Source organism: Silurus meridionalis, chromosome 9 (genome assembly GCF_014805685.1).
Source record: "Silurus meridionalis isolate SWU-2019-XX chromosome 9, ASM1480568v1, whole genome shotgun sequence".
Lineage (NCBI taxonomy): Eukaryota > Metazoa > Chordata > Actinopteri > Siluriformes > Siluridae > Silurus > Silurus meridionalis.
This window is the reverse complement of record NC_060892.1, coordinates 25,422,127-25,446,347: the sequence shown is the minus strand read 5'-3', so window position 1 is coordinate 25,446,347 and position 24,221 is coordinate 25,422,127. Positions and strand designations below refer to the sequence as shown.

The 24,221-nt window shown below is 39.2% G+C and overlaps 1 protein-coding gene across 2 annotated transcripts in view; it reads right to left on the bottom strand.

Moving 5' to 3' along the window:
• The window catches only part of thsd7bb (thrombospondin, type I, domain containing 7Bb), a 60,884-nt gene that overhangs the window by 5,231 nt on the left and 31,432 nt on the right, over window positions 1-24,221 (bottom strand). The window contains exons 3-18 of one of the 2 annotated variants that reach the window (XM_046857445.1): window positions 22,040-22,868; window positions 19,999-20,247; window positions 19,760-19,920; window positions 18,598-18,756; window positions 15,816-16,016; window positions 9,789-9,980; window positions 9,139-9,376; window positions 7,990-8,105; window positions 7,777-7,909; window positions 7,041-7,144; window positions 5,828-6,019; window positions 5,128-5,427; window positions 3,345-3,523; window positions 1,379-1,384; window positions 1,146-1,282; window positions 415-565 (exon numbers count right to left, since the gene is read on the bottom strand). In XM_046857445.1, the coding sequence (XP_046713401.1) occupies window positions 415-565; window positions 1,146-1,282; window positions 1,379-1,384; window positions 3,345-3,523; window positions 5,128-5,427; window positions 5,828-6,019; window positions 7,041-7,144; window positions 7,777-7,909; window positions 7,990-8,105; window positions 9,139-9,376; window positions 9,789-9,980; window positions 15,816-16,016; window positions 18,598-18,756; window positions 19,760-19,920; window positions 19,999-20,247; window positions 22,040-22,868 (3,347 nt within the window). The remainder of the gene's footprint in view (window positions 1-414; window positions 566-1,145; window positions 1,283-1,378; window positions 1,385-3,344; window positions 3,524-5,127; window positions 5,428-5,827; window positions 6,020-7,040; window positions 7,145-7,776; window positions 7,910-7,989; window positions 8,106-9,138; window positions 9,377-9,788; window positions 9,981-15,815; window positions 16,017-18,597; window positions 18,757-19,759; window positions 19,921-19,998; window positions 20,248-22,039; window positions 22,869-24,221) is intronic. The other variant, XM_046857446.1, reaches the window with a different exon arrangement.

Below are 24,221 nucleotides of genomic sequence, written 5' to 3'. Positions count from 1 at the left end.
TTTTGTCCCCCTCCAGGTTTAAAGTGTGAACCTGCTCAATATCTTCACTGAAGTAAAAAATTAAAAAATTTGGATATTTCGATCAAATAACAATGATCAATTTTCAAATACATGAACTAAGGATGGTACGACATGCAGTGAAATGTTTCTAAACCCCTGGTCCCTGATATAAAATTAAATAAATATAAAAAAAATAATAACAATATGTAAAGAATAAAAATAGAATCCAGGAAGAAAACAGAATTCAAAAAGTTATACTGTATATTATATACAAAATTAACATAGAATTGCACTGAATACATAGAAAAAATGTCATATAAAAATGTATTTTATTTCAAATTCATGTTATTTATCCCTTACACAGTACTACACACAGTACGACGTCTCATTTCGACGTGTCCACTGGACACTCACCATAGAGCATTCGCTCCACGAGCTCCATTCTGACGTGACACATTGTCCAGGGCAGGGAACGAGGCAGGATTGAACTGCGATTGGCCGATCATCCCGGCTACACAAAGTGTCGTTCATGCCGCTGCGCCTGTCCTCTTCCTTCCTCACGCACCTATCGATTCCATCATGCAATGAAACACTCATTATACTTCTGACCAGACAGTAAAAAAGAAGACCACAAAATACTGGTGTTCTCATTGAACATAATGGTGAGTTTATAAATGCATATAAATGCTAATAAATGTAATGCTCGGGCGTCCCGCTCGATTCTAATCACCCTCAGTTATCGCGTGTTATAGCGCACATGCTAAACGAGTGTCGTAGACGTCTCAGCCCGGCTGCATCATCAGTCCTTTTTGAAAAATGGAATTTTTTTTTTGTCCTCATCAATCTATTTGTCAGTGTTATATCCTGTTCTCCCTTTTGAACTCAGATTTATGAGCTGATCTATTCATAGGACATGGACAGGATGTCTCCAGTCTTTTTTTTTATATTTAAAGAGCTGAATTTCAATCAGGTAGAAGGTACCAGCAGTGGATAAGAAAGTAATTTTCAATGTCATAGCACACGCCGAATACCTCACTGATGAGTCCCGCCGTAGCCCAAGCACTCCAATGGGAACACTTTGAGCATCGGTGATGACAGTCCATGATAAAAAAAGGGAGGTACGGCGATGATGTGTTTTTTTTTACCTGATTTTACGGGTCTGGACGCCCTCCCCACACGACGGCCGGGTTGGGCTCGTGATCCCCACGACACACATGGACCACGGTTCAGCTTCCCATATGTACTGATTGCACTCGGAGTAACAAGGCACAACCTCAGACACCTTGGAAAGAAGAAATACATGATTCATCACACCGAAAAAAAAGATAGTGCCTTTTTAAAAATTTATTTACGGACATTTCTGAGTACAATCACCGACCTGAGCCTTTGTAGATGTCCGCAGAAGCAGTCCGAGAAGAAGGAAAAAAGAAGAGAATAAGAAAGAGAGAGAGAGAGCGAAAGAGAGAAGCAGTGAAAGCTTTTGTTAATGACCATTTTGAACTCCTTACTCGACGACCCCCGGGTCAGCAGTTTAAGGGTTTATTTATAAGAGTGAAACTGAGCCGGGGGAAAAATGTCTCCTGGTTGTAATAAAACATTAATGCAGTTCCACCTGCCCCCGATGGAGCGATGCTGAAAGGGCAGTAAAGCCACAGCATACAAACAGAAAAGACAGAAAAAAGGACATGCTGGGGGGGTGAGAAGTCCTTCTTATTCGCTAACTTATTCAGACCTGCTTAAACACCAAAGCGCTTTAGAACCGACAGGACAGAGTTTAACACATGGAGCAGCGAGCGGACCAATAACTGAACTTTTCCTGTATATATCTTTATTTCTTTTCCCCTAAGATGAGTTTTTGTAATTAACAGAAATAGACGCATCAATGCTGATGTAGAACAAGAGACATTAGATAGAACATGGTTCCAAAAAAAAAGTACATATGAATCTTTGGTCAGGTGTCCACAAACATTTATCCATAAATTACATTAGAGATTCACACATCTGAGAACGTACAATACCTGAAATGTATGCAATGGCGTAGTTAACAGGGTTTCTGCAGGTTTTACAAAGTCAAACTGCAGATTCTTTGACCTTTTTAAGAACATTAAGAATAAGATTTAAGACCGATATTAATACCTAATCCCTTAAATAAATTTTTTCTAAGACAAGTATCGCTAAACTCATAACAGAAAGCTGATTGGCTGTTGCATGTTGGACTCATTTGTAGTCGTGATACAGCAAATTATATTTGGACCAGAGAAAGAACGGAGCATTTCAGTGGGCACTAGAGGCAGCGTTACGTGGATTTAAGACCTAACGTGTTAAATTTGCAGACCCCTGCAGAAACCCTGAGTAAAGGAACCGACAACATCGAAAAATCAAGGCGCGCCACGAAATAGTCAGGACTTAAGCAGCATTTGTTTAGGAGAAAAGGATTCAATTAAAAAGCACTGTGGTGGGTCCTGCAGGGGAAGACTAAATTAAAACAGTATATAATGCAGACAGCAAAAAAAAAAAAAAAAACTGAAATGAAAGATCCGCTGCTTTTTTTGTTGACTTGCAATAACATTAGTGTTGCGCTTGTATGTGGTTGTTTTTTATTCAAAGTTACAGCCGCTTTAAATACATCCTGGTTTTCCTTGGAGTTTCCTCTGGGTTCTCTGGTTTCCTCCAACTGTCCAAAAAACGAAGTTGACTCGAAATATGTGTATGTTGCCGTGTGATGCCCTAAAGTTCTATTTGCCCAAATTCCATGACCGTACACCAGTATTCCCTGGGGGTTATAATGCCCTGGTGCACCACCAGCCTGATCAAGTGGTTAATAAGATGAATGAATGGTGGCATTACCATCACCAGTGTACGAGTGGGTATCAGAAGGTTTCGAGACTAGTTTTGTAACATGCCAACAGATGGCAGCACAAGGCTGCACACACAGTCACAGGGAGCGCCGATCTTCATAAGTCAGTGTGCTAAAAGACTTCGGGAGCAGTGCGACCGGTGGTACTCTGATGACGTGCATCTACGATTTCATCAAGGACAGCAAGTTAGAACAAGCAGCAAATGTGAAATTTATTCGTGAAACTGGGCAGTTTCTTACAGGAAACAACTTGATCTCACGTCCACACCCACCCTACTTGCTAGATTTGGCTCCTGTGGACTTGTGAAGTGCCAGGAACCCTGGGAGCACTGTATTGCTGTGCAAGTGGACTATTTCAAAGGTAATAGTGTGTAAAAGTAAATAAATAAAATACTTTCTCGTAAACAGAGCCAGTCTCTAAACGTTTTGATAGCACCTCGTACAATATCCCGGCCCGAAACTTAACCGGAAGCGACGCTACTCTCACCTGATTTTTGACATTCAGTTTTGGACAGGGTCGTCCTCCGTTAAACGGTTTCTCTCGTAACCATCGTGCTCGCACTTTCACTCCTCCGCCACAGGGGGCGCTGCACGACGACCACGCAGACCACTCGCTCAGTCTGCAGTTGAGAGGACAGGGCACTGCGCATTTTTCCTCTTCAACACCTGGAACACCGTAACTTATTAGTATGTGCATAGAACCTGACGAGCACAGACAAATCCTAGAGTCTGAATTATTCCCAGTAATCACATTTCTGCACTTGTGCCCCTCCCCCCCCAAAAAAAAGCAGTTTTATCGATTTAATTATTTTTAGAGCTTTCTCACAACAAAAAAAAAAAAAAAAGAGAAAGTTTCCCATAAGCATTTATGTACTGCTCCATCAGGTACCTCTAGGCCTTCATTAGACGTGAGTTATGAGTAAACGGTGTATCGCATATTCGTTTCTCGGTACAGACAGTTCGGAGATGTAACTCTCACCTACGCTAGTCTCTCAGATGCTGCAAACGCAGGTTGAACACATGTCAAGGATTTTGTTTTGCAAATGGTTTGCTCTTGTAGCTATGGAAAGTTTCTCATTTAAAAGCCTGTATATCCACATATTAAAAAAACGGAACACAATGCTGTATTTGGAACAATTACACTTGTTTTTTTCTTTCTTCTTTCCAATGTGTTTCATTGCCTGTAATTGGTTTTACACCTGAGTTTCAAGTCTGGGAGTCTGGCAAAGACACACATACGCACATACACGCAAATTACTCTAATATCGTTCCCCTCCTCCCACCGATGCAGATGAGAATCACTAATTATTCTTTGTATTTCACAGGCCAGACACTAACTTCACATGCAATTTATCCCACATGCAAATTAGCGCTGTTTGTTTGGAACGCTAGAAAAATGATGGAGTAAATCAGGTAGACTTCATTTACATCAAACTGCTGTTTCCCCCCCATAATAAAAGCTGCAGCATGCAGAGTCTGTCAAAAGTGTGAAAACAACGTGTCTTCAATGGTTTTTGAGAGACACATGCATGTTCCTTTTGTTTCTTTGCAAAAACTAGGCCATGTAACATTATGAAGATTTCCTTTGACCAAACAAATATGGAAACGTACAGGATTTAATTCCAGTGAAAAATTCCCCCTCAGCACGAAGAACAGCTTTACACAACCTCAGAATCCGAACAGTTTGTTTCCAAAGGTGAGGTGGAGATTCCTCAGGATCCAGTTCATCCCAGAGCAGTTCACTAGGATTTAGGTGTGGTGACTGGGCAGGCCATTCCATCATCGATAACATTCGATTACAGATCTTGGATGTACGCTTTTGCACGTTTGTTGTATCATGAATTCGGTTCTAATTGCACGAGGCTGAAGAATGAAGTGGTTGCCATTATGGTTTTAGATTTCTTTCACTTTCAGAAATAAGTCTCCAAGCTTCCCTTCTCCAAAACAACCCCAGACTATGAAGCATCCACCTCCATGTTTCACTGCAGGGGTGAGGCAGTCTGCCAACATTTTCCCTCATGTTCTCCATCTTATAAAAGTTCTTCTCTTAGAGACAAACATGTCACATTTAGGCTTCACAGAACTTTCATCGAGTTGTTTAATTTCATGTCCAGTTCTTGCCTTTTAGCGAGTTTGTTGCACAGAATCAAAAGGAACATGAATGTGTTTTGGAAAATCATAAAAGACTAACTTTTGACAGGCTCCGTAAGCTTCTTCTCTTAGTGGACCAGAGTGCACATATCCCGCATATGACTTCGGTAAAACCTCACCGCTGCTGTTGCAAAGAGCCGGATTAACCAGACGCTCGTGATGGTCCAGGCATGCCAGGGCTCTATAGCGCCACCCGTGCCCACACTCCTTGCCCTCTCCGTGTATACGCCAGGTTCGGGTGATTCCTTGAACCAGATGTGATCCCCTCTTAGTAAACAGATATCCGGCATGTTGGTGGAGCTCAGGCAGAATGCATGGAGACCATGGTCCATGGCCTTGTATATGATAGTTAGAGCAGGGACATGCTTCTTTCTCCACCAGCGTCTCCTGCTGACAGCGCCACCATTTCTTACTACGGCCTGGAACATAACAGAGATATGACTGATGTCATTACAGAGATGTTTTCTGTACACTGACTGTCTGTCCGTCCGTCCACCCGCCGTCTGTCATTCATAGTATATTTTCAACTATCTACATATCCATTCATCCATCCATCCATCCATCCATCCATCCATCCTTCCATCAATTAATTCCATCCATACATTTATCATATATAATCATCTATCTGTCTGTCCGTCTGTCCGTCCGTCCGTCCGTCCGTCCGTCTGTCTGTCCATCTGTCCGTCTATTAATTCCATTTATACATCACATATATTAATGCATCTACCGATCTATTCACCCATCTATCCATCCATCCTGTACATGACATCCTATAGGGATTCCCGTGCCTGTACCTGTGTCTGTGTTTGTGTGTGATACCTATGAGTGAACGAGTGCGAGTGCGTGAGCCTCCACAGCCGTCGCACTGTGAGAATTTACTCCAGGAGCTGAAGATGCAGTCGTCTTTGCACGCCACCCCACACTGCTGCACTGCATCGGGCATGGGCCCTGCCCAGCGCACACACTCTGCCATATCTGCAGGAGCATCGTCCGCCCTGACACACGTCACTGCTGTGGAGTAGAATGATTTATCCAGAGAGAAAATCAGCAATAATGATGGACAATGTACAATTTTAGAGGTGAAGGCTTCTACCTGCATTTTCAAAGACAATTTGTGTTTTCAAAAGTCACTTTTTGTTCACCATCTCCTTACTGTTCACCATCTGATGCACCACTCAGGAGCCAGTTAACCCCTTCTACGCTAAGAGAGACACACTCCAACTCTGGCAGCTGCTCAACGGTACAATAACTCTTGTTGCCAGGGTTACGGAGTCGGGCGCATGCCTGCTGTGTGCTGATTGGACACTACTTAAGTTTTAAATGTGTATAAAAGGCACAGCGGGGGCTAATTACAGTGAGACAGCACGCCGATGCTGAGCAGCTGCACAGCCCATTTCATTAAGCAGTTATAAATATCATTCAGCGCTCTGAACAAAGCATAACAATATTAGCCATGTAAAAGTTTCGGTTTCAGAGATATTACTTTCTTATAGGCTACACTTCAGCCATTACTTTTTTTAAAGACTACACTTTTAACCACAGGCACATTTTCAACAATTTCATATTCTATGCGTGCAACTAGGCAAACTCCAAAACACACACTTCTTCTGGTAGAAATAGTGGAACATTTTTTCCTTTTCCATGTTTATTTTGTGCCTTTGTTTTCATTTTGGTTCTGCCTCTGTCTTGTCACTGGTCCCTTATCTAATTTGTGCACCTGTTCTTGGTTCATCATCTTTATTCATATATATCTTTATATATATATATATATATATATATATATATATATATATATATATATATATATATATATATATATATATATATATTTAAATTCATTGAAGTCTGAATACTGGGTTCTGATTGGCTGGAAGGAAGTTCAAACTGACCTGTCATTTGTTTCTTTTAAAAAATGTGCCGTAAGATTATTACTATTAACAAAGTTTTTTTATTGAGAAAAAAATAGCAAGCAATAAACAACCGATTTTCTTTTTAATGATAAAATGATATAATATTTCACCATACGTCTCACCTCTGGTCTGCAGCCCGAGCCCACAGGTTTCACTAGGGCTACCAGCTGCCTGTCTCACTGAATCAGGGACCAGAATGCATTGATGCCAGCGGTGTGTCTGCCACCTGACGGAAAAAGAATGTTACAGGAACATTATGAGAAGGGAACACTACAGCCAGCTCAGAAAAAGAAAATTTGCTTTTTGATTTGTTGGGATCGGGACACTAGCCCGTTCCACCAGCAGATGTCAGTGTCACCAGAAACCTACACAATTGCTCAAATTCTGTGTTAGCGCCTCTTTCAGTCTTGACATTCATCAGGAATTATTTTGCTATTACCCGCTTCAAAGAACACCCAGAACTGTTGAGCAGCTAGAATCCTGTATCATCCACATATAGGACAACATTCCTTAGCCAAAACTTCAGCAACTGCTCTCCTTCCCAGGTTTACATGGACAGAAGACGTGATGCTACACAGTAGTAAACACGTTTTTGAGACCTGGTGCAGCTATCAAATTTAAATCTCTTTTTTTTTTTCAAAAAATGGTATCAATTCTATGTTTAAACATGTGTTTATATTGTTTACATAAACGCTGAACATCGATCCAAATTCTCCTGGTGCGCATCATGAATATTCATGAACCGGGAAAGTCAATTGCTTGAGATATGCATAAGTGTATATGTATATATGTATATGTGTAAATGCATGCATTATACATAACACTATACACAATCATACAAAACTGATGTGTATATACCTGTATGTTGGACACAAAGGCCGAGGGTCACATTCTCTCTCCTCGTACAATGTAGCCGGACATTCTTGACCACCATTGTCTGGCCTCTGAATGATGATCCGATGTCGGGACTGGGTGCTAACGGAGGAATTTGCTGAGAAAAGAAATTCTTATGATAATCAAAATGTTCAAACCGGATAATCATTGTGTGAACAGACATGTGTCCATATTTACTTGGTGAGCAGGAGGTCGGACACGGACTCCATTTGCTGAAAGGCGTGACGATGCAGTCCACCTTGCAGGGGAGAACACAGGAACGCCACGGGTCTGGCCGGGTCGATTCGGGACAGCTGGAGAAGTCGATTACATTGGAATGCATTGGGTTTTATTTATGAGTTTATAAACAGAAACAGACGTTTATTTTTTTTATTTTACTATGCGTGAGTGAGACTCTGGTTGATGCTCCAATGGTGCATTTATATGGGAAAAAATAGGAAGGTTTCGTTTATCGTTTTCAGAACTAATTAGAAAAGAATAAATTATTGGGGATTTTTTAATGGGAAGCTTCAGGATTTGCACCTTCCTGACTATTGCTGGACTTGCAGTCCTCAAGAGAGACGAAGGTTGAGGATTAAAAAACAACAGCTCCAGAGTCCAGCATTAGCAGCTTGGCAACACTCGAACTCTCAAACTAAGGATCGATAGCCAAACAACCCTGTTCAGTAAAACACTGCAATCTTGTATCTAAGGGTTTCCCAAGAAACATTTTATACGCGGAACACTGGGGTCAGATTCCCTGACGGGGAGCCAAAGGGGGGAGTACGTTGAGAGATTTAGCTAGTTCAGTTTATAATATAATGATAATAAATATAAATATCATTATACATAATCTAAAATAATAATAGCAGCAATAATTAATAGAAAAGTCAGTTTAATAGTAATAGTAAGGTCGGTTTATTGGTAAGTGGCAGCTGCATTGTGTGCAAAAAAACTTGCATTAATGATGGGCTTTTACAACATCTTTGTAATAATCTAGAATCTAGAGTAGGCGTATTGTCCACGATATGTAAATGAAAATGTAAATGCAAACAAAAATGTTTCTGGCTGTTATAGTACATTGAGTTCTATTACATGGATGGAACACTGGGCAAAGAAAGTACAGATCTTTACCAATTACTTCTTTGCATATCCCAGTGATGTTAGGACGAGCATTAAGGGCCTTGCTCAAGGGCCCCAAGAGTAGCATCTTGGTGATACTGGGGCTTGCGATCTGTATCGCTAAGCTATCACCTCTGCAAGAATTGTACATGCGTTAAATATGATTCACTGGTGTGTGAAAAGAATCGACATATAATTTGTACAAAATTTTTGCTATTTCCCTACCTGTTGGACTCCACCCCACCACCACCATTGGCTCTCCTGCAGGCCACACGGCGAGTCTGTATCCCGGTGCCACAAGCCTTCTCCTCCGTTTCTTCTTGCTCTGTGCTGTTCCTGTCTGTTCCTGAGTCTGGCGTGCAGGGACCCCATGGAGAAGTGTCCCAGTAGTTTACTGTGTATGCCTGGGTGCCACAGGCTCTCCATTGCTCCAGCACAGGTGCAGGCAAACATCCTTTTCCCTCTGCGTTCACACAATATGCTTTCAAAGTTTATACCATTTGAGAAAACTTTCATTTACTGTTAACTGAATACAGCACCAGTGAGAGGAGATGTTTCAATGTTAATGTTAATGTCTCAGATACCTTTTGTGAAACGGGCCACTTTCTGGATTCAAAAATCCCAACAATCTTGTTATTGCTTTCAGACGCAATTTTATCTACTGTTTATTTTTTTTTGCCATTAGTTTTTTCGTCACAGGACTTGGTGCATATTAATTCAAGTCCTCGAGAAAATCAATAATTCAAGGCTATTTTTACACTCGTTGCATATTCAGGGCGACTCGTAGTTGCCGTAAACGATAATTAAGAACGGCGTGGAGAAACCTACACGCGATGTGATGGTTCGTAAATGGAAAAAAGGAGGAAATGTCTTACGCTCTCCGGGAGGAGCGAGGATGAGCCGGGAACGCGTTTGTTTGCCCTGCGCTTGTTTGCCGGAACAGCAGTGGGAACACGAGGACCAGGAGCTCCACTCGCCCAGCACGCAATCATCAGGGCAAGGCATCTGGCATGGCTCCCGGACTGGTGGTCGATCCCCTGGACACTGCTCAATGGGAACGGTGTCTCCTGTAGGAAGAGAAAAGTGTGATTAAGTCTGTGATAAATGTTCGGTTTCACTTGTTTGGTCTGTTTTTTTCCCCTTTCTTCGCATTAGATTCGAGCGGAAGCGAAGGGATTTTGAATCTTTACATTTGAAATGCTTTCCTGGCTTGACCATTACATCAGTAACAGACCTGGCAAATGCATTTTATAGAAGCATTAAAATTGGATATGGTCACAAACACATGCATAATGCAAACATTCTCCTTTTACAATTACTACTACTATTACTAGTATTACTGTTACAATTACTACTACTATTACTAGTATTACTGTTACAATTACTACTGCTATTACTAGTATTACTGTTACTACTACTACTCTTACTATTTTAAGTATTACTGTTACTACTACTACTACTATTACTGTTAAATTACGACTACAATTACTAGTATTACTGTTACAATTACTCTTACTAGTATTACTCTTACGATTACTATTACTAGTATTACTGTTACAATTACTACTACTATTACTAGTATTACTGTTAAATTATGACTACTATTACTAGTATTATTGTTACAATTACTTCTACTCTTACTAGTATTACTGTTACAATTATACTAGTATTACTGTTACAATTACTACTACTATTACTAGTATTACTGTTACATTACAACTACTATTACTAGTATTACTGTTAGAATTACTACTACTAGTATTACTGTTACTACTACTCTTACTAGTATTACTGTTACAATTACTACTAGTATTACTGTTACAATTACTACTAGTATTACTGTTACAATTACTACTACTATTACTGTTACAATTACTACTACTATTACTAGTATTACTGTTACATTACATTTACAATTACATTTGCGGCATTTAGCAGACGCCCTTATCCAGAGCGACGTACAAAAGTGCTTTAAATCTCTAGTAATGAATAAATCTACACTGGTATGCAAGATTACAAACTTAATATAAATATAACTTGAATTCTACAAACTTGGAAAGTGCTAATTTAGGTATTTCAGGAAGAGGTGTTACAATTACTACTAGTATTACTGTTATTACTACTACTACTATTACTAGTATTACTGTTAGAATTACTACTACTATTACTAGTATTACTGTTACATCACAACTACTATTACTAGTATTACTGTTACAATTACTAGTACTAGTATTACTACTACTACTTTAACTAGTATTACTGTTACAATTACTACTACTATTACTAGTATTACTGTTACAATTACTACTACTAGTATTACTGTTACCACTATTACTATTACTAGTATCACTGTTAAATTACTACTACTATTACTAGTATTCCTTTTACAATTACTACTAATTAAAAAAATTCTATAAAAAAAAAATAGATTTTTCGTTTCTCGTGAGCGGTTTTGGAACGTAACCACCGCACTAAATGGGGTATACCATTCTACAATTTTTTCTTTTAGTTCACAATTACTACTACCACCATTACTACTATTGCTCCAGCTATAACTGATACTACTGGTATTCCTATTACTACTACTGGTTCTATTAATTATACTACTAATTCTGCTTGGACCACAACAATTGCACTACTACTGCTACGAGAACTACGATTACTCATATAAGTACTACTACATCTATATTTACTAATACTACTGTATTTTATTCTATACTACATCCACCTCAGATTAATGTGCTTTCCCGCCATGAGCATTAGATTACAGCTACAGTCCTGGCAGCTACATTTGAATATAAAAATAACAGTGGATACAGTCACAGACACCTGCATTTTACGCACAAGATCTCACACACGAAGCGCATGAAGTAAGGCCAATTTCACACAAACAAATCACCGTTAAGCCTCTTATTCACTCGTTCTGTTTCTCCCTCCAAGAGCGAGTCCTCTATAAAAAAAAGAAATAAATGTGCAAATGGAAAGCTGGAAATCAATTTAGAAAAATGCGCCGTAGTGAAATGCAAATTTTACGAGTGCCAAAATGACCAGCGAGTCTGTTATTTTATAAGGGGCTAATTTAATTCCTCTTTGGAAAATAGCACAGTGTCTAGATTCAGAAAAGAAGAAAAAATCTAATAAAAGTGTTGTGTGAAGGAAGGGTTGTTTTCCTGACTGATCAAGTAGGAGGATGTTAGGCATAAATCAAGGAGGCACTGGGGAATACGGGATAGAGAAATGTGTGTATACAGAATAGGAAAGAAATTCACAAGCTCTTGTCTGGTATCAGCATCTCTGACATTTAAAAGTGACAGGAGCAGTGAGATGTGAGAGGGAAAATAAGCCGCGGGGTTACTGATATGGTTACGACTTTAATTCTGCGTGGGATTTAAAGCACACAGCCACTCGCCTGCTATAGCAATACATTTATTGAATACGTTTTATTTTATATCATTCAGGGGTTGTGTTTTTTTTTTTTTGGTATTGTAGGAAGTATGAGTTTTATTTAATATACTAATTTTACTACCTCTTACTATTACTACTATTAATATTATTATTATTTCCAATACCATTTCTACTATTTTTAATAATAATATTATTGTAACTACTATTACTACTTGTACTACCACATCCGAGACCATAGCTACTATTATACATAAATGTACTGGATCATTTGGAAGTTTCGGAATCAGGGCTTCTGCCGTTAAATGTAAACATGTGGCAGCTCTCTGGCAGCCCTCCATTACTAAACCACCTGCTGCCAAATGGCCACGGAGACAAACTGCCATCCATTCACACACTGGCGATCGCTCGTGGAGACGCCTATTACGTATAGTATAAATATCAATGAAGGAAACATTCACAGCTTCACACACCTTACAGATTCTTCAGGGAACATATAGAGTCAGAGCTCCTTCAGCAAAGGAAATTCCCGGGAAACGTTTCATGAGAATTCATGAACATTTATGGAAATGAGCGGGAATAAATTGGGATTTTACAAACTTGCAGGTTAACCTATAACTTAAATGTAGTTGAAGAAAAAAAAAAACTCTTGCAGGATAATTTTGGTTAAAACAACCAGATTGAATGCAATTTCAGTTGAACTTATTAAACTTCTATCACTACTTTTACTTCTACTAAAATCTCCGCCTTTGTTATTTCTACTGCTACTATTAGTAATATTTCTACTACTAAATAGTAGATATTACAATTACAATAATAGATATTACACTACAATTACCTTAAATTCTATTACTACTACCCCCATGACTGTTAATTTCTGATAATATTACAACTTCTACAACTATCACTACTGCTATTATTACTAGTTTTACTATAATAACTAGTACTATTACTACAGTTTCTAGTGGTAGTATTTTACTACTATAACTTTTACAATTACCACTACTACTATTGCCACGTCACTAGTACTTAATACCACTACTATTACCTGTACTACTATTATTACTCCATCTTCATCTATTACTGTTACTTTCTTTTACTAGTAGTACTTTTACTACTTCTACATTTAATAATACTATCATACAACTGCAGCTACTGCTACTACTCTTAACACTATTACGATTACTACCATTACTAGTACTACTATTGCTTCAATTACTATTAGTATTACTTCTACTACAACCAGTACTATCGCTATTACTTCTGCTACCATTACTTTTACACTTACCACTACTATTACTACTGCTACATTTACTATCATTACTAGTTCTTCTACTTCTGTTAAAATTACTGCTATTACTACTACTATCACTATTACTATCATTACTTTTATTTCTCCTAAAATTACTATTATAACTACTATTTTTATTACTTTTTCAATTCCATCTATAGTTACTACTGCTATTAGTATTATTTCTACTACTACTACTACTACAAGTTACTACTAGTATTACTACTTTTTACTAGTACTTCTATTATTACTATACTATTGCTTTAACTACTATTCATACTACTTCTACTACAATCAGTACTATTGCTAGTACTTCTGCTACCATTACTTTTACACTTACCACTACTATTACTACTGCCAATTTTACTACCATTACTAGTACTTCTACTTTTGTTAAAATTAATGCTATTACTACTACTATCACTATTACTATAATTACTTTTATTTCTCCTAAAATTACTATTATAACTACTATGTTTTATTACTTTTTCAATTACTTCTATAGTTACTACTGCTATTAGTATTATTTCTACTACTACTACAAGTTACTACTAGTATTAATACTTTTACTAGTACTTCTATTATTACTAAACTATTGCTTTAACTACTATTCATACTACTTCTACTACAATCAGTACCATTGCTAGTACTTCTGCTACCATTACTTTTACACTTACCACTACTATTACTACTGCTACTTTTACTACCATTACTAGTACTTCTACTTCTGTTAAAATTACTGCTATTACTACAACTATCACTATTACTGCAATTACTTTTATTTCTCCTAAAATTACTATTATAACTACTATTTTTTATTACTTTTTCAATTACTTCTACAGTTACTACTGCTATTAGTATTATGTCTACTACCACTACTACTACAAGTTACTACTAGTATTGCTACTTTTACTAGTACTAGCACTTTTACTACTTTTACTACTTTTACTTCCGCTACCATTACTTTTGTGCTTACCACTACTATTACTACTGCTACTTTTACGACCATTGCTGGTAATTGTATTACTTAATACCATTACTATAACTGTTCATTCTAATACATATTCTGCTTCTAATTATAATTTTACGACTCCTACACCTACTACTATCACTACTACTATTAGTTCTACAGTTACCCCGCTATTATTATTATTGCTACTACTACTATTACTACAGTTACTACTACTACACTTAATATTACTGTTATTGCTGCTATTACTAGTACTAGTACTTCTATTATTATTACCTCTGACTATTACAATTACTTCTACAATTACCTCTGCTATTATTAGTACTACTACTATTGTTATAATTACTACTACTAGATCTCTTAATACTACTATTATTACTCATATTTTATTACCTACTACTGTTGCTTCTACTAGTATTACTACTTCTACAATGACTAGCACTATTAACTACTACAATAAATCATTAATAAAAATAAAAATAATGAAAAATTAAGAATACTTTGCATATTAAAAACACTCATACTGTGATATATATCAAGAGCAAACGTTTTATTTATTTATTTATTTTTAAAGTAGACTATGCTATGCACCAGATCCCAAGCTGTGCCAGCAACCCCATGCTGAAACGAAGCCCACATCATGTAGAGTCACGACCGGTCGGGGAAGCAGAAATGAAATGCTTTGTATTTTTTTTTTTTAAATGAATATACAGCCAATGTTTCCTCCATATTTGAATGGCATTTGGGCAGCTTTGTGCATCTTCCACATGCCCAGAGGATTTAAAAGTGTCTAAAATGCTTTCAGAGTGTGTGTGTGAGAGATTCTGCAGCCAGTCATGAGACATCTGTGCTCCTGCCTGAAACCCCAAAGGAGCCTTCAAAACATGGCTGCAAGCCCTTCGCTATCATCTCAGGAATTGGACGTATGGAGCACTGACACACGCTGGCACCGAGGCCGCAATGTACGTGTCCATCGGTGTCTAATGACAGTCATTAGCCCGTGTCCCGTGATGTCCTGCTCTCTCAAAGTCAGTGTGTATTCTGATAAATGAGACACATTTATCTCTGTGGGAATGGGGGTCAGAGCGGGTCAGCGAAAGAAAACGAAAATGAAAAGAGGAGAAACGTGAAGTCTGATATCACGGATGTGGCTTTGTGTGTGAATAGGACTCGCAGAATAGTGCATGGAAAGAATAAAGACAAAAGAGCTGAACGGAAAAATGAGAGCGTGATGTGTACCTGTCACAGTAACACACTCCACTGTCTGCTCTTGGACTCCACGGCCACAAGCTCTGTCATGAGGCAAGCAGGGACCTTGTGATGTCACGCGCCACAGGAAGCTCACGGGGTGATCACAGGTCATTGCTTCACTAACGTGAGGGCAGCTTTCGGACTCCCCCCAGGGCTCCTCGACAATAAAGCGCATCCTGAACTTGAAACCTGCAAAAGAGAAAAACTGGATCAGCCTGGTGCCGTGTGTGTGTGTGTGTGTGTGTGTGTGTGTGTGTGTGTGAGGTGGAATGCAGGTGTGACAAATGACAAGGTAGGTAAGAAATGGGGTTCTGCAGATGAGCTTTTTCCTCATTATACACGTACCGTTACGTTCACATAAAAACGCGATTGTGTTTGTCTAATATCTCACACAGGCAGCAATCTGAAACTACCTTTTTTTTCCATTACCATTTATCTGGCAAAACAAAAACAAAAAAGCGGCTACAGACTAATGTATGGAACGAGGTCATGAAACAAGCACTTCAAAATAAGTTTTTCAGGAACAAATGGAGAGAAAGCTGCTTATTAAGTACACACCCATTGAGCCCTGTATACACATCATCAGGCCAATCAGCCAGAGCATTAAAACCACCTTTTAAATATTGCTGTATAGGGTGGCAAATGGGCAGGAAATATCTGGTCAATTTTCAGAAACTTTCTGGAAACTTTCCATGAGAACTTCATTCTGTTCAATGGAAAATTGTGAAAATGTTTATAAACTGTACCATATTATATATATATATATATATATATATATATATATATATATATATATATATATATATATATATATATATTAATAGCACTATACACATACAATCTTTTATGATATATAGTTCATATACATCTCGAAATATTTCAAGTTGGTAAGTATCCAAACTCACCCGGAGTTTATAGGAATTAATTCGAAATTTTGGGACATTTATATATTGTATCATATGCAAACATAAATTTAAACATTTTGTTTGGTTATAAACATGCGCCTCAGTAGACCTGCAGTAAGAGTGCTCTGTGCATGAAATCTGGTTGTTTTAACTAAAATTATCCTGCGAGTTTTTGTAATCTACATTTAAGTTATAGGTTACCGTATTTTTCGGACTATAAGCCGCTACTTTTTTCCCACGTTTTGAACCCCGCGGCTTAAACAACGAAGCGGCTTATTTATGAAATTTTCCTGGGTTTTTCCCGGTTTCACAAACTTAAAGCCAAAAAACTGAACCCCATAACATTAGACCAGTGAAATTTTCGAACGGAAACGAAAAAACGCACCTCACCTGTGTTCTGAGCTGCACGGAATTGGGAGAAAAAAAGTTTTTCTTAAACGCATGACGATGCCAAAAGATAAACTCCCGCATTGCATTATGGGCTAGTCAAAGAAACTTAGAAATGAGCATCAGATAATAATAAGGACATATTCCTTGGTCTTACACACATGCAGTAATAGCGGAAAAATGCGGCGCCAGGCTGTTTCCAAAATACTGCTATGCTCCTAAAGGAAGCGCAACATATTTCACCCGTTACACTGTCTTTCGTTAAAGACACTGTCTTTCGTTAAAGCCTGTGTAAAGTTCATTCGTTTCAATGTATACATGCAGCTTATAGACAGGTGCGGCTTATTTATGTTTGAAATAAAAATCTTTGTCAAATTCAGTGGGTGCGGCTTATATATGGGTACGCTTAATAGTCCGGAAATTACAGTAACCTGCAATTTTGTAAAATCCCAATTTATTCCCGTACATTTCCATATATTTTCATGAATTCTTGTGAAACGTTTCTCTTCTTAAAAATTCCCGGACTTTTGCAGCACTAGCAGTATATGATCGAAATGTTATAAGGTTTAATGAATGAGGAGCACACCTTCAGACATCTTGTGGAGTCTATTGCTGAAGGAGCTCTGACTCTATATGTTCCCTGAAGAATCTGTAAGGTGTGTGAAGCTGTGAATGTTTCACTCATTGATATTTATGCTCGTAATAGGCGTCTCCACGGGCGATCGCCAGTGTGTGAATGGATGGCAGTTTGTCTCCGTGGCCATTTGGCAGCAGGCGGTTTATTAATGGAGGGCTGCCAGAGAGCTGCCACATGTTTACATTTAACTGCCCTGATTCCGAACCCTACAAATGATCCAGAGCGCTTACAATTTATACATTTATTCATTTATACACCTGAGCACTTACTTGAGGGTTAAGGGCTTTGCTCATGCCCCCTGCAGTGGCAGCTTGATGGGATTCTGGGATTTGAACTTTCCAATTAGAAGTCTAATGTCTGTCCAACTTTCCTACCACTTGGGTGTATATATTTAAGATTAAAGATCACTTTGAAAAATGGCAGGTTTTAAGGTATAAAAAGATAAAAAGAAGTACGTTCTATTTTTCAATGTGAATAAAGAGATAAGCTTCTCCGCAGCAATATATTCCGTTTGATTCAAGAACTTTGGTTACCTTTTCTCTTCTTGTCTGATCATTGCTCCCCTACATTATTCTTTTTTTTATTATTATTATAATAGACCTTGTTACAAGCGATTGTATTTCGCTTTACTAACAGTGTCCAAAATCAGTCCCCACCTTTAAAACTCTCGTTTTTTTTTTTAAATAGACCGAGGGTTAGACGTACAGCCTGTGGAGAATCAGCACCAGAACTGACATGAGCTCAACCTCAACGGGAAAACAGTTCATGCCGGAAAAAAAAAAAAAAGCTCGAGTTGATTTAATTCTCTCATGAGCTTTGAGTGGGATGTTTCATCTCTCACCTTTCGTTCCTGGATGTTCTATAGTGTTGTCATGGATACAAGGTCCCCAAGGTGACCAAGAAGAGAGATGGCAAGGTTTCGAACAGGGAATGGAGCAAAACTGGATCAGCGATGGAGGAGGAAGATTGGAGCACAAGTTCTGCCCAACAGGTCTGCATACTGGACAAAAAGATGGAGTTTATACGGGATTCACTGTGTGCGTGACATTAATATCAAAAGTATGTGGACACCTGACCATCATTCACATACTGTAGGTGGGGCTTTTCTCAAATCCCAGAGCTTTGCAAGTTTTTAGCTAAGAGTTAGTAACCTAATTTTATTAGAATTTTTTTTATAGAAACGTGACCAGGCTGAGAGCGAGTCAAAATAGCTATCACACTGCATCGTGATGCCCGTTTACACAAAGCGACCATCATAAGGACATGGTCTATGAAGTCCCTCACAAAGGCCTGATCTCATGAATCCCACTGAACACATATTTAGAATAAACTGGAACACTGATCCTGATGTCAGTATCTGATTTCTCTAAGGCTCTTGTAGCTCAGTGGACAGACTTTGCAGGAAAGTGGGACTAGTTCTTTGTAAAGAGATCTTCAGCTGTGCAAGTGATTGTTCAGGTGAACATCTTCTCAAAGAAAACTACCTCGTCCACAATTTATATTGTCAGAGCTGCTGTTATTAACCTTTTCCAACCAATCGGATTTAGAGATTTAACTTAAATAAAAACAAAACACACACTCCAAAAATCTAGTGATAAGACTTTGCAGTTTTCTGAGCTGTCCAAGGATATTGAAATAATAGCCCAATTGTGTTGTTGGCCACGTTTTCTTTATTTTTGAATACAATCTATATAATATGTTACATTTAACCAATTTATGTGGAGAAGGAACCAGGCATTATCCTGCAGTGTCCCTCCCAGCTGTGCTGCGGGATCATCTTGTGATAATATTATTATATCAAACTTTATAACTCAAATATGAAGCCAGCTGTTTTGTTCTGAACAGCGTGACGTTAAAGGGTCGTTTTGCGAAACATTAAGGACACTGATGGCTGCGCAAATCAAAACATTCACGGAAAGAAAAGACGCAGTGCCGCACAGCAATTCGAGCATCTCATATGTCTCATAACTCTCCGGATTCGATCTAAAGCGCGACGAACTTACCGTGGGATTTTGTCGCGTTGTCAAATATCCTCACGCAGTAGGCCTCGCGGGTCTGGATCCCACCCCCGCATAGAAAGCTGCTGTTACCGTGGCGATGATCTTGCTGACTGATCAGCAGTTTCACCTGGCACGAACCCCAGTTTGTTACCTTCCAGTCGTACCTGTGTGTTCAGCGAACGTTACCAAACATCAATCCACATAAAAATCCAGTTCAATATGCTGTTATTATGGGTGTGTACCTTGGACAATGTGGAAGTAGATCTTCCAGTGTGTTACAAGTCTCGACTTCTTCTAAAGCAGGACATTCTTCTCCTCCAGCAATAGGAACCGTCCGCACACTGCGCTTCCTGCTCCGGAAGCCCGGGGATTGGTCTGTTGACCTACAGGTTTTGGAGCAAGGGCTCCATTCTGACCAAGCGGAAACGTCACAATCTCTGGGCATCACGCACGAGCGGAAGTTTACAGGGGTGCCGGCATGGTCGCAGAGACTGGGAATGGAGAAGTAAAACATTCAGAACCTCGAGTCATCATGGTGATGTTCGGTAAAGGAATTAAAAGGGGGCAGTTTGCATCTTAGAATAAAAGTCGCAATTTATTCTCTAAAGGAGGGGTCCCCAAACTTTGTCTGTGAGGGCCACATAATTATTCCTTATATTAATAGGGGGAAGTGTCGGTCTGTAACAGAGAATTCCATTTGCCGGTGTGACTAGCAGTATTATTGTGGAGCTTTTATTATGATTTTAAATGTATTTATTTTGCCTCCTAATGCTGGAGTCATTTATTTTATCCTGCACCGTAAGACCATAATTACTCTTGTAATTATTTTTTTAATATTCATTGCTCTTGAAATCAAAACATTTACTTATGCATGTGGTTAGTGGGCGAATCTAACAAATAGTTAGGCTACGCTAATAACTGGAGTTCGACCCATAGTGGATTTTACTGATAGCTAGGTTGGATGGTACTTGCAGATAATCGATTATTCACACATAAAATGGATATTGGATAAAAAAAATAAAATAAAATAAAAAACCAAGCAAAACACTCCATGCAAAATAGTACTTATTCCAAAAAAAAAAAAAAAAAAAAAAATAAAACGGAATAATGAAAACGTGCTAAATGAAATATATATGAATGTATATGTATGAATAAATTCAAATATATAATTCATAAATGATAAATGTAATATAGCGTATGATATATGTATATATGCAGCACATACCATTAGTGATTTCCCCCTAGAGGCCGCTTTAGTAACGACAACCAAGCTGGAAAAACTATTGGTTCAGCTTTTTGTCGATAGTTCATCATTCTATCGGTGCCTCAACCGCTATTAATAACTAATGCCAATTTTAGTTTAAAAGCTAACCTTTATTATCAAATACAGATATGATATGAGTAAAACATATTTAAAAGTCAGTTTTCTAAATATGTCTCTGGCATTGTTCAGGGGGCCGTTACAAATGTGGACACAGAAACAAAGGGGCCATCAGCGAATAAAAAAAAGCAATAAGCAAGACTTTGAAACAGTGTCTATGTGCTGTATGTGCTCTATAAACAGAAAGTCCCAGTATAGAACCCACAGAAGCCTGTGATTGGCTAGTATCACCATGATAGACAGCGAGAAAATTAATGCCACTTCTTTATTGGGTGGGAGAGAAAGTGTTAGAAAGGCCAGATACTCATTGATCAGGCAGCTCTCACACACACACACACACACACACACACACACACACACACACACACACACACACACACACACAGTATGAGCTCTTGGTTTTTTCTTAGACAGCAGCAGATGCATTTGTTTCATGTAATATTGGTTCACATCTTACACTTTTATATTGCATAATGCCGGTCATAAAGTTTCAAGTCTATTTATCATATTTTGTGAGAACACTATGTGGTAGGTTGAAAACCTAATAAAAACCACACACACACACACACACACACACACACACACACACACACACATACACACACGTTGCACATTTCATATTAAACCTGTGGGGAGACTGAGAACTGTAAACAGAGCGAAATATTCCTGCAGTCAGTTGGCATTTTCGAAAACAAACACACACAGTGGTGAGTATTAGCTCTGAGTGCGTGGATGAATTACTCACATAATCAGAGGAGAGCAGGGCTTATAATAACCAGGCATGGAACGAACCGAAAAGAACCATCCGTACTCGCATAAGAGCAGAAGGTAAAACAGAGGTACACGGCTGCCATGTTTGGTTCGTGCAGGATTGCGGGTTTTATTAGTTAATTTAAACTCACCTCAGCAAGGCGTTCTTGCCATCGCTTTTCGTGCAACGAACCTGGTGCGTCTGGTAGCCGATGTGAATTTCCCACGACGGCTTGAGGCCTCTGTGGTGGTCATGGTGATGATGCTGTGAGTGGATATTCCCCATGATCGTGTGTGATGACTTGAGCACTATATGTCTACTCGGATTATTACTGAAGTCCACCATGGTCCTTCCACTGGGCATTGCGCCTTTGCGTCTGCAAGGACTCCAAGGTCCTGCCCACAAGCTGTAGCTGTGTTTGTGTTGCTCGTAGGGACACTGGGCGGTGTTCTGGCTGCAGGGACGAACCTGTGTGAGGCTCGGACATGCGTCTCCACCGTAAAGAGGAGGGGCCAACACCTGTCGTGTACGGTGCTGTAGAGCAGGAGCGCAGGTACGGCTGCAAGGTGACCAATGAGAAAATGTCGAAACGACGCAGTCAAGCGGGCAGGGCAGCAGACACGCCCTCTCAAGCTCGGGCGTCGGAGAAAAGGCTTGGCACACGTGCGAGCTCACATCGGTGCCATTCAAACGAAGTACACAGGTTGCGGTGCGCCTCTGCAGGCCTCGCTGCGCCGTCACACACTGCTCAGACGCCAGAGAAGGAGCTGGAGAACAAGGACCCCAGGCAGATGGTTGCCATTCAAACAGCTGGCGCTGCCACTCACACACCCTCGCACATGTGCGCTGGAGGGCAGGACGCTTCCAGAGGTGACAGTTGGATTGGTGGGTGCTCCAGCCCTCAGAGTGAACACACCACACAGGGCGAACCTGCAGGCCTGCAGAGCCACACTCTGAAGATATGCACTCGCCCCATGTGCCTTTAATTGGAGACAGAGAGAGAAAAACATACACTAGAAGGGTTAAACTTATTAATGTATGAAAAAAATATGCATTTATACTCATTCATGCAATTATCCAATCAGACATCAAACATAGGCCTTACAATTTGTACAGGGACGTCAGCATTTTCAGACGTTTCAGTGTAGATGAGCAACTTTTGGGAAATAATTATAAACAAAAGTGTGGACACGGAACGAAAAAGCCGATTGCAGCTGTGTTCTCGTTCTCCTCTGATCTCTATCATTAACGAGGCAACAGAACCACCGCCTACAGGATGCTTTTGCATGCTTCCTTATGAACATCGAGACTGTCCATGTGATTATTCTCAAGAGATCAGCAATTGAAACACTATGACCTGCTCAAACCTCTATGTTTGGTGCCAACAAACATGTCATAGTCAAAGACCACCAAGATTTTCAAGATTATGTCTTCCCCTTCCATTATTTAAATATGGTTAGGGCTCATTCAAGGTCTTCCACTTTAACCCATGTAAAGCATATGTTCATGGAGCTGGCTTTGTGCACAGGCACCATGTCATGTTGGAACAAGTCTGGCTCAAGTAAAGGGAATTTTTATGTTCCTGCATCCAGTCACATCCTATACAATTATGTGCCTCTAATAGTTATGGCTGGAAAATTCTGGTGTCCCAAATCATGAAAATCATGATATTTATACAAAAAGAAAAAGCAAACCCCATTGTTGAATATTACTGCAGTGAACCTGCTAGATCATATAAGTGTTCCTGTAATAAGAGAGAAAGGATGGGGGTTCTAGAGGTTATTGGGGGTTATACAGGAACCGAATGCTTCCCAGAAACAACGCATGACATCATCATCAAGGCCTGGGCTTCATATCACTCTCAATTCCCTGACCACAGACACATTAAGGAGGTTAGATGAGAGTGTGAAATCAGATTCAGTAAAAAAGAGACTTATATGGAGACTACAATACTATTGTCAGCCTTCAGTCGGTGTAGGCTTTGCTTTTTTCTGGTGGGTCCTTTAAGCAAGGACCATCGACTGCTCAGGTGTATAAATGTGTAATTCGGCTCTGGATGAGGCCAAATGGCATAAATTTAAATGAAAGGTAAATGTTCTTCCAAGCTTCATCAATATCAAAAATTGATAAGGGGGTGTAAACTTTTGCAAGACAATATGGTAAATTTGTCACAATTGTTTTTTTGGCACAAACCCAAAAAAACCATTGTACCCACCCTATTGTACAATAATCAGGGTAATTACTGATTACTAGTAATGAGCTTAGTGGGCTTCAGTCTAATATTTTTGCACTTGTATTGCAATTGGTCCAGTACAGTCCAGTAAGCCGTGATT